Genomic DNA, 17,422 nt, shown 5'->3' with positions numbered 1-17,422 from the left:
TAAACCATGTCTCAGAAAATTAAACAATTAAACCAAATAAAACAAACAAATAAACAAAAAAACTGAACAACAACAAAGAACAAAACAAAACAAAATGCAACTCTTAGTCCTCCACCAAAGAGAAGAAGAAAGAAAAAAAATACCTGTTGAAGTTAGAATTACATCATCTTCAAGTTAGGTTCCAAATTTGCATTAAGCAAAATAGAGGATCTATCTTAAGCAACAGGAGAATATAGTGAATAGTTATGACATCAAATAAATTGATCTGGATCACCGTCCAGATGCTTTCTACTCCAGGCTCAATACCTCTGGGTATGGTTGCTTACATTTGATTTTGTTTGCTTACCTGGACATGAGGGATAAAATCTAGACTCTGTCACTATTATCATCAAATATGTCCTATAATAGGACACATTTATACAGAAAAGGTACACCCCTCCTCCATGTCCTTAATTTATATACAGAAACTAGCAAATAACCTGCAATAATGCTACAGTCACTAATGAAAAAGGCACTCTACCCGCTTACTCTGCCCTCTGTAAGTAAGAAACACAAATTATAATTGCGTACCTGGGACTTTTTGTACCTGTCATATTGTATCATTTTCTGAAAGCGTTATCAACTCAGGAAGTTTTAATGAGCTAGAGTGACTGACCAAATCTGTCCATGAGAGCTTTTCATATACTATTAAACATTTAACTCAGGAATAGCAAATATGTAATAAGCAACCAATAAATGCATTCAGACTTCTCCAAAACTATTTCTTAAAACTGACTGGTAGCAATATACCTGAAAGCCTTGCATTCATATGAAGGACTTGGGTGTGCACACGCACGTGAGGTAACAGATGGATAAACTGGCCTAGACACTCTCAGACTGAGAGAACTGAATGTTCATGGTGTGAGCATTAACTTCTTGGCAAGAGCTGCTGCTGCACCCATGGGCAGTTTTTCCATCCCTGAGGATGAACGCCACAAAGGCCATGCAGGCAGGGAATGAGATGTGTGCTCCTAAGAATTACAGAGATGTCCTGAAGCCATACTGTTTGTCTTCTAGGAACATTTGTTTTCTGCAAAACGTGTAACTTGAATTACTAGAGTCGATTTCACTACAACTCCCAAGAATAATTACAACATCTGTGAACACGATTCCCAGAACAGGATAAAGAAAGGGCTTCAAATTAAGAGTTCTTTTCCCTGTGCTAAGGCGTTCTCTGGTTTGGCTCTGACTTTGAAATGGTTGTTTGGCCAAAGTTAGATCCCAGGGCTTATAGAAATTATTGCCTTGATGGCATCTTAAAATTAAGACAAAGCTTATTAGAATAATGTGAGTAGATTTCTCAAACAAGAAATCTCCCCTTGGGTAACATGAGATTGTAAGACTTTGATTATAGCCTGTTTTGAAACCAAAAATCGAATTTATAAAAGGAAAAAAAACTATTATTAATTTCTTCAACTTACATTTCTACCCAATATGCACACGTGAGTACACACACACTGGCAGACAGACACACATATATGAACACATGTACACACTACACACATGCACAAAAGTGCACACAATCTCTTCAGTGGAAAAGAACACACATCATGTTCTGAACTATGACACAAGACTCTCTCTCTGACTGCTTTATGTCCAATTTCTCGCATGCCCTGGAAACACGGTCTACAGTGTTCTCATCCATTAAACATCCGTCAGGATGACGGACAGGTGCCAGGTGATTAAGCAGATGATTGGAGGTTTAGAAGGCAGCTGTGAGTTCACTGATCTAAAATGTCCTTTGATTCTTTCAATTATTGGTTTTATTCCCACTCTATATCTATGTCTGCTGGTTGGCTTTAGTCAAATTGACACAAAGAAGGACGGTCTGGAAAGCAGGAATATCAATTGAGGAATTGCATCCATCAGACTGGTGTATAGGCATGTTTCTGGGGCATTTTCTTAATCAATGAGTGACGTGACAAGGCCCAGTCCATTCTGGACAGTGCCACACCTGGGCAGGAGGACCTCGGTTACATAAGAGAGTGAGCTTAGCTGGCAGTGGAAGCAAGCCAGTAAATACCGTTCCTCCAAGGCTCTGATTCAGTTCCTGCCTTGGGTTCCTACTCTGACATCCTCGGTCATAGGCTATAACCTGAGATTCTAAGATGAAATAAACCGTTTCCTCTCAATGTTGCTTTCTTGGCATGGTGTTTATCATAGCAATTGAAAGTGAATATAGACACGGTGTGGCAATCATTCTAGGTATATTCGTTGTCTCCAAAACGAACAACTCGAATTCATAGAGTCAATTTCACTACAACTCTGAAGAATTACTACATCTGTGAATATGATTTTCAGAACAGGATAAAGAAAGAACTTCAAATTAATAGGCTTTATTTCATTTTAAAAGTCCCAGGTTATACCAGGTTATAGCACATCACTGAGGGAAGTGAGTGTAGGAACACAAGGCAGGACCTGTACACATGATTAATATGAAAATTTATGAAGCACTGCCTATGCTCAAGCCAATTTAGTTGGTGAATATCATCCTTGTACTCGGTAGTGTTTTATTGAGGTACTTAATGCTAAAGTGGTCCTTAAGAAAAAAGAAAGGGCATCTCTCTCTCTCTCTCTCTCTCTCTCTCTCTCTCTCTCTCTCTCTCTCTCTCTCTCTCTCTCACACACACACACACACACACACACACACACACACACACACACATACACATACACACACTGTGCATTTTAGAAGTTAATGCTGTCTTCTTCTTTGACACTAATGAATATATCTTCTTTTCTCATGGGAAACTGAGATTTCAGACCATTTATCTCATGCATTGTATCTCATGCAGACTCCAAAATAGAAAAGGAAGCTGTGAGAAAAAGCTTGGAATCCCTGACCCTTGTTAGTTTTGTCGATACCTGTTTGCCCTTTATCTGAACAGCAATGACACTGTCCACCTAGAAAACGGTGAGCACATACAATCTGATCCATATTTTTCTCATTTAAATTTTATATGTCTTTTGATAGTGATTTATTAGGTCATTCTGTCTTTTGAAACAAGGCACATAACTAAGAAAAAATTAATAGCAGTTATCTTGAGGAAGGAAAATACTACAAAGTATGACCCACTTAAAGTACCTAAAAAGAAGTAGCTTGATACAGGTTCAGAGGGAAAATGGATGCAGCGTATTAGACAAATTATTTTTGCATCATTTGTAAGCAAAATATAGATTTCAAATTTATATACACTATTATTGTAGATATTGTGAAGCATTTTCTATGTTCAAGGCAATGAAGTTGGTGAAGAGCATATTATCCAGGTACTCAGTTGTACTCCACTGAGCTGTAACACACCTCGTTGCTACAGTGTTGGGGATTGAATTCAAGACCTCGTGGAAGCTACCCTAGCTCTTTGTCATAGAGTTATAGCCTTCATCTCCCGTTTGCACACATTTTAAGTGCAAATTTTCATGAGTTTGGAAAAAATATGTATTATTTCATAATTTGTACTTCAAGACATAGACCCTGAACTTTTGAAATCACTTTTAAGAATCTAAGTCTTAGAGAAACAAGAATTATTTTCTTCTGTTTTTAAAGATTAGTGTTATCTGTTAAAATATTAATTTACTTATGAGTATAACTTTTTTTCAATAACCATACTGCTGTGAACACCACTAATACTGTTGTAGGTCTCACTAGCTCTTTGAGTCTCTCTAAGTAAAATGCATGTATCAAAAGTTGTTTACTTTCACCTCGCAATAGAGATTTGTTTTCTCAAAATTTGATGCTATTACATGCAGGTAACACTGCCCAGACATTGAGCAGTCATACACTTTCACTAGTGTTCTATACTCAACTAGGGTAATTGCTATGTCAATTGATAAGGGCCCATGATGTTTTGTATTTCTTAAACTCATTTTACATTATCACCAGAAGTATGTGATAGAATTAGTTATTTGAATTGTTCAACATTTGATATTTCCAGCCAGTTAAACTTTAGTAAATATAATTGATGTCGCTCGTAGTATAACTTCAATATGGTATAAAGTTTTTTCTATGATACACAATACTAGTGATGATTTTTTTCATATAGATATTGACCAATTATATACTAGTCTGTGAAATGTCTACTCAAGGTTTTTGTCAGTTTGAAGTTATATATTTTCTTATTGAGTTATAAAGATTCTTTATATACTTGGGATATTAGGTTCTTTGTTTCTTGATTTTTCATTTCTTAGTAGTTTGGACCAACAGAAGCCTGCATTTTTTTTAAAGTCTAATTTTTTTAATAACTGATCTTTTGTTTTGGTTTTGAAAAGTCTTTATATTTGCAAATTTATTTTGATTTCCTCTTACAGAACATTGCAATTTTTACTCATAATTAGATCTGTAGTCAGTTTTATTCTTGCACGTAATGTGAGTTATTGTTTTAGGATTTTTAAGATAGATATCCAGTTGTTCCAGTACAATATATCTAAAGGAATAGCTCTGTGTGTGTGCATGTGTGCATGTGTGTGTGTGTGCGTGTGTGCATGCGCCACAGGTGAATGCAAGGATAGTCTTCTCCTTTATTTCCCAACTTACTTTTTGAGGCAAGTCTCTCCTTTAACCTGCAATTCATTGTTTGGACTGGACTGGGTGGCCAGTGAGCTCCTAGGAGTCCTGTGGTTACAGATCCCTACCATCACACTGTCATTTATAAATGGATTTGGGGGATCCAAAATTAGGTCCTAATACTTACTCATCAAGCATTTACATACTCAACTACCTCCGCTGCCCCCAAGAAAACTATTGCTCTCCAGTAGATTGTGCTGGTATTTTTAACTTGTCAACTAATCTAGGGATGTAACCCTAAAAGTCTATTTCTGCACTCTGCATTCTATCTCAATGATGCATTTATTTATCATTATTCAGAGCTGCACTACTTTGATTAAATTGACTTTACAGAAGGCATTCAAGTGAGATAGTATAACTTTGTTTAACTTTTCCTTCACATATACAAATATAATATAAAGTCCAGAATAAATGTTTGATTTCCTACTAAACAAAACAAAGGAAGTTTTATTAGGATTGCTTTGAACCATAGAGAAGTTTGGAAAACATCTACATCAAAGTAATATCTATTCTTTCCAACCATGAATGTGAACAAAGAATAATGTGGAATATTTTTATTTAACTTCTTTTTTAAAAAAAATATTTTGAAATTCTCATTTTGTGTGTTACATACTTTTTATTGAATTCATTTCCATTTGGATTCATTAGAAGTAGATTTTTTACTCTGAAAATTCAAAATAGTCATTACACCCATACCTGTGTATTCATAAGTTGAATATGTAGACTTAAGTAGACATGGCCTAAACAAATATAAGAAAAATTGTGTTTGTACTGAACATGTATAGAGTTCTCTTTTGGTTACTACTTCTTAAAGAATACTGCTAGCAGCTATTACATATCATATACATTGTACTAGACATTGCACTAGGTACTGTAAGTAACTAGTTATTGAAGTGTACAATTGGACATCTAGAGATTTTATGCAAATACTGTCATTCAGAATGAAGAATTTGAATATTCAGAGACTTTGGTATCTGTGGGGCCATGGAAATCAATCCCCTACAAATGCTAAGGGATACCCTGCACAGAAATAATCACTTATTTCACACAATCTTATATTATGCCATTCTTAAACTATGTGATTAATTTAAATTTATTTTACTACATATTACATAGTTTTTCTATAAAGACATGACAAGGAAAAATGTAGTTCTACTTCTTTCTCTCCAAGTCAGATACTTTTCTGATTCTTAAGTTCCAAGGACCTCCAGCATAGCATTGGTATCTAGAATGACTAATTTTTTATTCCTTCCAATCTTAGAAGTAGTTTAATTAATACAGCATACACTTCATTGAGCATTCCATGTAGATGTTACAGTGCTCTATAAATATGAGCCAGTTGAATATGTTTAATGGAGTAGTTCATATTTCTAAAACAATTGACAACTTTATGTCTACATGTTATACCAACTTTTGATATATGAATATTAAAATAGTCAACTATAATTATATAGTAGTCTAAGTACAGTTTTTAGTTTTTGAATTTTGGGTTCTATTTTTATGTGTACATTTATGTAGAATCTTTTTCAAATTATTAAATGAGACTTAACTGTTCTTATTCACTACCTTAAAATTACTTTAAAAATAATTATACAGACATGTCAGCTCTCTCAAGTTTTCCCATTATATATCCCTCATACTCAGCCTATATCTTTGCTTTTAAGGTATGACTCTGGGATATCACAGTTTATGTATTGCAATGCATTTTTTTCAAAGAACACAATCTACCAGCTTTTGACAGTTAACTGGGGTGCTAATTTCACTCACGCTTAATGAAATTATTAAAATACTTGAATTTGTCTGTCATCTTGTTCTTTCAAAGCTCTTTTCATCTTTTGTCCTACTCCTGAACAATTTTGAATAACCCAAGTATATTCGATTTTTTTTTATATATTATTTATAAACTTCCTAGGAATCCTTTTATGGCTTAAATTATGCTGTTTTAATCTGTCAGTTCCTGTTATAATTCATGTTATAACACTCAGCTGAGGTCTATATTAATTCCACTTCCCAAATATTATCATATTTTAGTGTTAGCAATGCTCTAAATATGGACTCACAATTACTTATTATAACTCACTGTTGAGTCCGGGATTTACTTGTTTTAGACTGGAAAGGAAATGGGCCATGCTGAAAACGACAAGCTTCCCACCACGCTACAGGGGGAAAGGATAGGAAGGTAAAAATGGAGTGTAACAGTTAAAACAGCAAAGCCAGCCACACTAATGATAAAACACAAAGATGTTTGGAACTGACTATGTTCGAAGATTCATGCTGGTAAGATGCAAGGTGGGCAGGTTAGGTAGCTGTAGTGAGACATTTCCCCTTTTGGAAATACATTGTAGGTACTATTGCTTTTTACATATTTATGATTTTAATACATAGCTTCTAATGCAACTAATTGCAATATACTAAATTGTAAGTAAGTATGGCCTTTGATAAGTCTGTCTCTACCCCCAAAATACCTGTCTCTGCCCCAAACTACCTATCTCTTTTTTTTCATTAGCTATATTTATTAAATAAGGATATAGGCATTCTCAGAAGCTTCAGCATCTTTTTATATTCTTTATTGCTGTAATGATGTATAAATTAAGTAAAAGGTTGGGTGATGTGGGATTCCCTTCTGTATGCTGTGAATACCATTGGTTAATAAAGAAACTGGATTGGCCTGATAGCATAGAACAGAACTAGGTGGGGAAAATTAAACTAAATGCTGGGAGAAAGAAGGTGGAGTCGAGGAGAAGCCATGTAGCCCCACTGGAGACAGACGCTGGAACTTTGCCCAGTAAGCCACAGCCTTGTGGTGATACACAGATTATTAGAAATGGGTTAAATTAAGATATGAGTTAGCCAGAAATATGCTTAAGCAATTGGCCAAACAGAATAATTTTTGAAGGGTGTGGGGAGGGTCTTGGAGGGAGAGGGAGGGGATTGGGAGCAGGGGAGGGAGTGGGAATTTGGATTGATAATTTTTAAGTAATAAAAAAGGAAAAAAATAAAAATTCAAACTACCTATCTCTGTCCTAAACTACCTTCTACAAAGAGATGACTAGGAACACTGCAGCTTCCTCCTGGGAGCTGTGAGAGCAAAGAGAACTTAATTTAAATTTAATTCTCAGTGCTTAGGACACCAGGCAGTATCCGATGGCAGGCTCATAGTCAAGGTCAAGATTAATAAAGCCACAGTCAGAGATTAGCAAAGCACTGCTTCAAACGTCCCTGACTTTGTTACACTAACGACATGATCAGGAAAGCCTGCACAAACCTGGGGTCCTCTAATTTGTCAAACATTTATTCTCTCCTTACTAAATCTTTATATCTTGAGAGTTTTCCTCAGCTTAAATTTTTACTGCTCTGCAAAATTCTTGATAAGGTGTGCCCTCTCCTCACTCACTCCATCAGCATTCATTGGTGTAAGCAGTGACCTCGAAGCCACTCTTCCCAGTGGACTTTTGGTGATTCTGAGTATTCAGCAACTATGAACCCTGTGCCCTCCCACCCCTAATTACCTCCTAAGAGCCCCAAACTCCCATAGTGCTGGAGCTTTAACATATGAATTTTAGAGGTGAAACAAGACAGTCCACGGTAGAGGGTCTGAAGTTCATGTCTTTTTGCCCTGTTTCTGTGTATATAAATTATTGACTCTCTTTGTCTCAGTAGTTTCAAGATATAGTCATCATTTTTTTCTGAATAAAAATGTCTATCATACAGATATTCTTGTATGTTGGACCCACATATTGAGACCTGGTAATTACAACTTTCAAATTGACCTTAATTGCTAAATTCTTTACCCTTAATGTATTTTGGCAAGTCCAGTGTCTTGACACTGTGACATGAACTCATCTTGGATTGGAGAAAGTCCAGGATTTTATAAAGAAGATAAAAAATAGTTATACAGAGTATTTAAGATATCATATTATTTCTGTAATAATAATTTTTAAAATTAGCTTAGGTTCTAATTCACATATGGTAGGAAATGTGTGTACCTCATGATGTTTTCTAGAAAGGATTTTTTAAAGTGATGTAGAAACTTGAATCTATAATACCTACGCATGTGTTGGTAATATTTTAAAGTAATAACAGTAGTCTCATTAGTCTATATTATAATTTTAAATAATACATTTTATAATTCATGGATATACCCACATTAATTTAGATTAATTATCAAAAATTATTTCCTTTGGTATTTTTTAACAGTTACTATTAAGCCATGTCTAAAAAAGATTGGTGGTTGTATCACAGAACTTCCATTACTCAAAAACTGATGGTCCACCTTTTCTAAAGAGAGTACATCATATATGGAGGAATATTGTATTTTAAGAACTACTAAGAAGTATTCTTATTTTCTATTTAATAGTTATCTAATAAATCAGGTACTGGGAGAAACACTTGGACTTACTAGTATATTTTATCCTTTCTAAATAGATTCTAGAATGTTAATCAGAATTCTGGCCCTGTAAAATTATTTGACAAAGATGTTTTTCTTTTAGAGTTATTATAATGAATAAAACTAGAAATTGGTCTTTATTTTCAAAGTTTAAATTCTCCACCCTTCTTACAAGTTATGAATAGTTTTTAAACAACCTTAAATTGCTCGTTTTAATTTACTTATAAGAATTATATACTTAACAGAATACTGCTAAAAGATGTCATGCCAAACATGAAGATATATTTTCATCTGGTCATTTTTCATTAAATGCAGAACTATAAAGCAAGAACAAATTTTAAAGCTTTACGGAGAATTAAATTTGCTTTGGTTTTATTTCTTCCCCATTACTTTTCCAGGCAAAGAACTTATAAAACCCTCTAACCCATCTTAGGGGGAATTCCTGTCCCCAGTAATCCTTGGTGCTTTAGCTTACTCCTTTACTTAAAACACCTCACCCTACCCTTATTTCTTCAGTTCAGTAGTAGCTGATATACTGATACCGAACATGAATAAAATGGTGGTTTTAATATCAATCTTGCAATTTACGAAATGAAAAGTTAAGGATACACAATCCTTAAACAAATACTCCAAACGAGAGAGAAAATTAAATAGTCACAGCTGCACTTTTCTTGCTAGCTATTAGCCTGTTTACCATGAATGTTGAAAGAGATTAGACTGTGAAGGAAGTCTTTAGTTAAATACTACACTAGACACAAGCATTTTACTCAGAGATGACTGTATTCAGAAGGCATCCCTGATGGTAAATGGTGCTATGGATGATAGGCAAACTGTAAGATGGTAAGATGATGTCCAAATACTCCTTTGGATAATTTTCTACTACTGAGTGTAATAGAAAACTATGATTTTTTTCTTCCCAATCTAACATGATATGGCAAAGGTGACTGAAAGACACCTCTGTGACTCTGTTACATTGTATCAGATTCTATTTTGGAGTGCCTGAACTGAAGATTCCTCTTGCTGGTTCGTGAATCACATGACCATTCAGGAGAATTAGCCTCTAGGTTATGCAAGCATTTTTTCCAGGACTAAATGTGACCTTTGGCCCCGGGAAGTGTATAGAAAAGTCTCTAATATTCAACTGCCACAAGGATGTCATTTTTTTTCTTTTGTTTTTCAAAACAGGATTTCTCTGTGTAGCTCTGACCATACTGGACCTTACTCTGTACACAGAGCTGTCTTGAACTCAGAGATTTGTCTGCCTCCACCTCCTGTGTGCTGGGATTAAAGGTGTTCACACCACCACCACCTAAAAAGGACACTATTCTAATAAAACAAAGAAATATGTAAAGAATTCCTTCACGTTGCACCTCAAGATAGTAGCACATTCCTTAGTATATTCCAGAATAGAGAAATGTTAGAGTATTGACATTCAGAAATTAAGTTATGCTAGATTTGTATTGCTTCTAACTGTAAAATTTATATATGAAAAATGAGAAATAGCACAGTGAGTTTTCTATAGTTTATCAGTAAAATCTCTTAAGAATCTCTGGTTGAACTTCCTATCATTAAACATCATCTGACACTAAGTGTGTCTGCTCCTATGTGACAGGAAGGCCCAGGATTTTGTTACTAAACAGTAATACATAACTGATTAACGACAGCTGCAGAGTAATTACAAAGATAAACCAGAAGATCGAAGATTTTCCTTTACAAACTTGATTAATTTCATTGTGATATTTTCAAAGATAGACCCTTTCAACATGTACAAGAGATGGAGTGTTACTTACTCATTTCCTAATAAAGTCAGTACTCACAGCATTTATGGCAGGTACAGCAATGATTAAGCCACTTTCAATAATGAGGCATTTACAATTATTGGAAAAGCCTCAAGAAGAATTAGATTTAACTTTCATCTCAAATGAGGGAAAATTATGAGAATTCCAGAGGCCATTAAGGCAATGGGATGTGGATTTGATGGTGGTTGAGCAATAGGAAGGAACAGGCTGTAGTTCAGAGAACTCTGTAGCAGAGTTTTTACATGCGTTTCAGAAGTGCCACCATTAGGTGGCAACCAGAGTGATATAATTTTCTATTCCATCTAAGTTATGATTACTTGGAGATTATCGGTATCTTTTGATGCACTGGATAATTAATACATTACTATATGAATTACAAAACAATATGTTATCACAGTCTATATGCTGCCAACAGACTAATGTGCCAACATCATCACAGTATACGAAGGCCAGTCTAGAAGAACACACAGGATTAGGATCTCACAATACAGTGTCAGCAAAACAAAGGAACAAAGTCCTGAAAAGATTTGATCTTTCATATACGGTTATCTCGTTTGAAGTGACTTTGAAGTGTCTTGTAGAATTGAGGTAGGAATAGTTCCTTGCACTTTCTGTGAGGTTTGAGTGAAGGATTTGAAGGATGATGGCAATGAAACTCTTCTGTATCTCACAGGACATAAAGAGCACCAGTATTTCTCACATAATTGTAAGAAGGAATTTCTAGCAAAAAGTTTATATATTTCCCAGAAATATAGACAAGGAATTAAGAGCAGGCAAAAGTGGAAAAGCTCAGATAAAGTGCTATGAGAGTATCCCAAAGACAATGAGGTCCTTATAAGGAACACAGGAAGGAAAGAAAATTATACAGTTATAAAACTGGCAAAGCCTTAGAAAATATTTTTCTAGTTGAAGTATCTAATCTAGCATATCATACTTTGCTGTGGAACAATTCTTCTTTACACTGTGAATATATATTACTCTCATTGACAGACCAGTATTCAGGTAGGAAGTTAGGCAGGAAAGGCAAACTGAGAATGATGAGAAGAAGAATTGGGGAGACGCCAGCAAGCTGCCCAGGAAGCAAGACATGCTAGAGGACAGGTAAAGTCACAGGGAGATACCCAGATTAATAGAAATGAGCTAATATAAATGTAAGGTGTAGCTATTAACAAGCCTGAACTATTGGTGGAGAATTTATAATGCATATTCAGCCTCTGAGTTGGTTATTTGGGATCAGGCAGTTAGGATAGGAAATATCTGTTTACAACATTCATTATTTACCCACAAACATTCATCAAATACTTTCAGGATTGTAAAACTTTCCTCAGCTAAGAACCTGTTACATAGTCTTCATAATCAACTATAAAAATGTTTATGCCAATAAGAATACACTGCATGTCTAGTGTTAATATACAACTTTTTAATTAATATATAATTACATCATTTTTCCTTTTCCAGTCCCTCCCATATTCCATCTACTCTTGCTCTCCATTGAATTCATGGCCTCTTGTCTCTTTTTATTTAATTGTGTATATAATATAATATAATATATGTATATATATGCACACACACAGAAACATATTGCTCAGTCTCTATAATGTTACAGGATGACTACTTGGTATTAGATAATTTTTTGAAAAGGGTAATTTATGTTTTATGTTTTCCTTTTAAAAAATCTAAAATGATTTCCAAATATTAAATTCCTAATTTCTTATAAGTCTAATTGAATGTATTTTCTAGAAACCAGAGGATGCTCTATTTTCCCTTCCTAGGCTAAACATGAAAACAATGTTATTTTTAATTCTTATGTTATATAAAGTAGAGTAACAAATACCCAGGCTTATATTTTCCTCTGATACCATCATCTACATGTTATTTAAACAGCTCATCAAAATTTAAACTGAAAGCTTTTCTTTTTGATGTGATTTTAAAGTCTAATTTCCCTCACATATGTAAATTTAAACAGTTTTACCATCATAAGACTATTGAATAATTACAGAGAGAAAATGGCTAGAAACAACATGAGAAATCACTTAGACCTGTCATCCTGATTGCTAAGTATGCAGGAGTAGCAAACAGAACATTTGATAAATCGTTTGGGATCTCATAAACCAATGTTGTATTTTATTACAAGTAACAGGATCGATCTCTTAGAAAAGAAGTAAAACCATGTACTTCTTCATGTCTGGTACTCTTGGTAAAATTGGCTTATAGACTCTTTCCCATCTCAATAATTAAGCTTCAGGAGATTTCTCCCCTTGATCATCTGATGAAATTGTGATGACATTATAACACAGAGAATATTGCTAGCTCTTTGCTGATGAGTTACGTAAACGAATATATAAAACGGATGCCATATGTAGGTTAAATCTCTCAGGTTGCTTTGATCTACTGGCTGCTAGTTGTGACCTGGTCCCATTAGCGCTACAGAAGACAAGAATAATAAGAATGCACAGCTCTCCTGAGTCGTGAGAAATCTGACTAATCGTCATGAAGACACTCGACACAGCAGTCCTTTTTGCCTTGCTGCATTTTTAAAGAGAATTCTTTGGGAAAGCGATCAATGAGATACATGTATTAGTTATCCACGGCCACCATAAAACGCACTACATATTGAAGACTTAAGGTTTACTGTGTCTGTGTTCTGGCTTTGAAGGGCAAACAAAACCCGAAGCCGTGGTACAGCACAGCGCCCCCTCCTGGTGAGGCAGTGGAGGAGCACAGGTTCTTCTCTTTCAGTCCAGGTGACCTCGGAGCTTCTTTGGATTGTGCTTACAATAGCTCATACTCAACGTCTGTCCTCTTATCTCTCAGAGTTCACTTTGTCTCTCCCTTGTGAGAATATGGACAATTACATTTAGAGCCCTCCTGCAATAGCCAGAATATTCTCTGAAACGTCTGAACTTATCCCTCGTTTCTTCTTAGAGTATGGTATAAGTTTTGAGCTACCAAGTGAGTCTATAGACACAACCTTGCTGTCATCCATGAGCCGGTTGTGAAATGCGTTGTTCATCTCCAACCTGAACTACTCTTTATCTTTGTTCATAACCGTTTCTTTTCCTAATTAAAGCATGAATTTACTCTATGTAATGGCACTTTACTTGTATTTTAATAAATAAAACTCGCCTGAGGATCAGAAAAGTAAAACAGCCACACTGACCAGCCTTATAGACCAAACAGCAATAACATACACCTTTAATTCCAGTAGCCACACCACTTTGCCATAGAGACCAGACGATGTATGCCTTTAACTCCGTGGTGCACACCTTTAGTCCCCCAGATAGGAGTATAAAATGGGAGGATGCAGCTCTCAGGGCTGCTTTGCTTTTTGGGTCTTCAGGTTGAACCCCAATTTCTGACTGACTTTTTATTAATCCTGCTTCAGTTCTAGTTTTCTCCTTTTTAATAAAAAGTGTTTTTATTAATTCAACTATATATTTAATAAGTAAAGATTTACCATCTTTCCTGGGTCAAATTATGTGCTAGGATCAAATACAGAAAGATACTTAGTCATGTCATAAATGATTCTAGGTGTTTTAAGCACTTAAGAATACTTTCCATAAGTTGAACAATTTCATCATGGTATAATGTAAAATTCCATTTTATCTTTCTGCTATCATGGCATAGAACTGTTTATTAAGATATAGATATAATGTCTATGTCCTGATATAAAAGCGTGCCTATACATATATAAATATCTATATAGCAACTTAAAAGTTCATGTTTACAAATGAGTTAATTTTACTACACCAATGTGTCATATTATTCCTAAAAGCTTGTAAAAATTCCCCCACAAGTAAACATGGTAAACACCACCAGATTCTTTACCCCTTGTTTGTCTCATGTTAGTTGAGAAGAATTCTGAGTTGTCCCTAACTCCTGAGGGATGGTAATTCTTATATAATTCAGTAGGAAAGCTATACTGTCTTTCAAAAGCTCTTCCACGGGCACTTATGAAAATGCCTACTCCCCAATGTATTTTCCTCAATTGTACTTTACTTAAAGTTTGATCTTTTCCTTTTCTGTTTTTTTTTAAACACTTCATCTTGTGAGGAGATCTTGAAACAATAATGTTGACCTGAAGTTTGAAGAGCACACACCACAAAAAGAATATAATGCCTGTGGATATTTCCTTTCCCCCTGTGAGGAAACTCATAACAAATCTATTCCTTTCCATGGTTATCAAAATCCACTTGCTGCACCCTACAGATGCGAGGTGGAAGAATGGAGCTTAAAGTTTCTTCTAGTCTCAGCTTGTCCTCTACTTTTCAAAGAGAATTTGGATCACATAAGGAGGAACAAATGAAAACCTTACAGAAGCAGCATGGTCCTAAACCTGACAGTCAAAGAACAGTATCACTTTAGAAAATGGGAAATTATCTAAGGCCAAAAGAGTTGAAAAGCTTACAGTTAATTTTATGATGTCTTTTTTTTTTAAGGATTAATGGATGAAAGTCAGATTCTTCATTTGTGTCAACATGAGAAAAGTAATTGTCTCTACACAATTCCTATTACTATTGAAAGTAATACATAGAGACTGACTAACTGGGTCAGATGGCTCAGCATAGAAGGTCATTGGGAACCAACCCTGACATGCGGAGTTCCATCCTAAGGGAAATGAATCCTGCAAGAAGTTCTCTGACCTCCACATACATGAAAGTACACCCTCATACAAGTACACACAAGTGCACAAAAGAAACAAACAAAAATGAAACACTTCTTAAAAAAGATTATCAGTAAACTAGCTGATTGCAAATCTCCTCTTGAATTATAGACAACATTCCAGGCCTTATTAACTTCACTACACTGACATTTCCCTCCTTCTCCCAAGCTAAACACACTGTCCTAGGAAATTTTGGCTTTGTGTTAATAGTCTACTTTAAGAATCAAATGATAAAAGGCTTTTATTGATATGAACCATAATAAAGGCTTGTTAAATCAAAAGAAGGAGAGTACAGCGGAGAAGACTGCTTTATTTTCCTTGGTAGCCAAGAAATTTCGTCAATCTAATATTATGTTTTAGGAAGCAAAATTGGTTCAAAGGAAACCCAGCTTTAGAGAATGTCTTCGGGTTTCTATTATTGCAACAAAACACCATGCCCCAAAAGCACACTGGAGAGGAAAGGGTTTATTAGGTTTACACTTCAGCATTGCTGTTTATCTCTGAAGGAAGTCAGGATAAGAACTCAAAGAGGGTAGGATCCCAGAGGCAGGAGCAGATGTAAAGGCCATGGAGGGGATCTGCTTTCAGGATTACCTCCCATGGCTTACTCAATCCACCTTCTTATAGAATCCAGGACCAGCAGGTCAGAGATGGCACCACTCACAGTGAGCTGGACCCTCCCGCATTGATCACTATATGGAAAAATGCCTTATAGCTCGATCTCAAAGAGGCATTTCCTCAGCTGAGGCTTCTTCCTTCATGTCTCTGGCCTGTGTCAAATTGATACGCAAAACTACCCAGTACAAAGAGATTATTCAAAATCAAATCTTAACAACCAGATTTCTCACTAATGGACAAGTTTTCAGTCTGGAATATTTTCATCTTTTTTTAACAATAGCTTTTTAGAGATGACACAAGGGTCAGCATCTTTATTCAATATCACAAAAGTTCTAACTGTTAAATGGAATTTTACATAAAACAAAAATAACATTGAAAAGGTAATTTTCTTTTAATACATTCCAAAACTCTGGCTCAAAAAAATAGCAAAAAAATAGATTTGCCATAGCATGGCGAATATCAGAATAATACTTTCAATAAGGGTCTAAAACTATACAACATGAACATACAGTTGTTAACAGCATCAAAATGTATTAGTACTTCTTCCTACTTGTCATACTTAGTATACCGTTTATTTCTCCGCCATGAAATATTTGAGAACATGTGACAAGCCAACACCAAACTCAGACACTAATCCTTGGACACTAAGAGATAATAACTAAGTAAGAAAACAAAACATTGCTACTACTAATAAAAAATGAGAGCCAGACCACAAGTCATAGCTTGAAATTTTATCTCAGAACTAACAGTTACCCCAATCAGTTGTGTTATTACTGAAATGTACAAACAAGATCAGGAGGACTTCCTCTCTTCATCTGAATTCAGAGAAGTATCTGTGTTATTTTACAGGCACAGGCATTGTTCTCACCGGAAAGACAGACCTTCCGGCCCTGAAAATAATCGGATAGAAGCTACATCTACAACAGTGAGATCACAAATGTACACACCTATCTAGTCACGGAACGATTTCAACCAGCATTTGCATTAAGTCCAAGGTCTGTTGCTCTAAAACCATTTATTAAAAAAATCAAATTAATTTAGTATCCTACCTGTCACCAGAAAGCTGCATCTCCCTGCCCCGGCTTCATTTATGATGCTGCAGTTATAGACTCCGTAGTTCTCATTGGAAAGACTTTTTACGGGGTACTCTGTATATTCCTGAGAGTCAAACTGACCGGTCCGTAATAATTTATTGCCCAAACGCCACTCATAGGTCAGCACTCGTATTGGATAAGCTCGCAGGACCCTGCAGCTCATGGTCACACTTCTGTCCTGTCCTTGACGGATTTCCAAGAATGCTGGTTCCACAGCTGGGGGATCTGGGGAAAGATACGTTAAAACAGATGAAAGATGAG

At 35.4% G+C, this 17,422-nt stretch overlaps 1 protein-coding gene across 5 annotated transcripts in view; it reads right to left on the bottom strand.

Moving 5' to 3' along the window:
• The window catches only part of Mdga2 (MAM domain containing glycosylphosphatidylinositol anchor 2), a 716,330-nt gene that overhangs the window by 72,782 nt on the left and 626,126 nt on the right, over nt 1–17,422 (bottom strand). For 4 of the 5 annotated variants that reach the window (XM_075947276.1, XM_075947279.1, XM_075947280.1 and 1 more), the window contains one exon: nt 17,117–17,386. The exons of the other annotated variant lie outside the window; for it this stretch is intronic. In XM_075947276.1, the coding sequence (XP_075803391.1) occupies nt 17,117–17,386 (270 nt within the window). The remainder of the gene's footprint in view (nt 1–17,116; nt 17,387–17,422) is intronic. 5 annotated transcript variants of the gene reach the window in all.

The sequence above is a fragment of the Microtus pennsylvanicus genome, chromosome 14, assembly GCF_037038515.1.
Source record: "Microtus pennsylvanicus isolate mMicPen1 chromosome 14, mMicPen1.hap1, whole genome shotgun sequence".
Classification (NCBI taxonomy): domain Eukaryota; kingdom Metazoa; phylum Chordata; class Mammalia; order Rodentia; family Cricetidae; genus Microtus; species Microtus pennsylvanicus.
The sequence above is the reverse complement of the archived record's forward strand: the minus strand, read 5'-3'. Positions and strand labels throughout refer to the sequence as shown.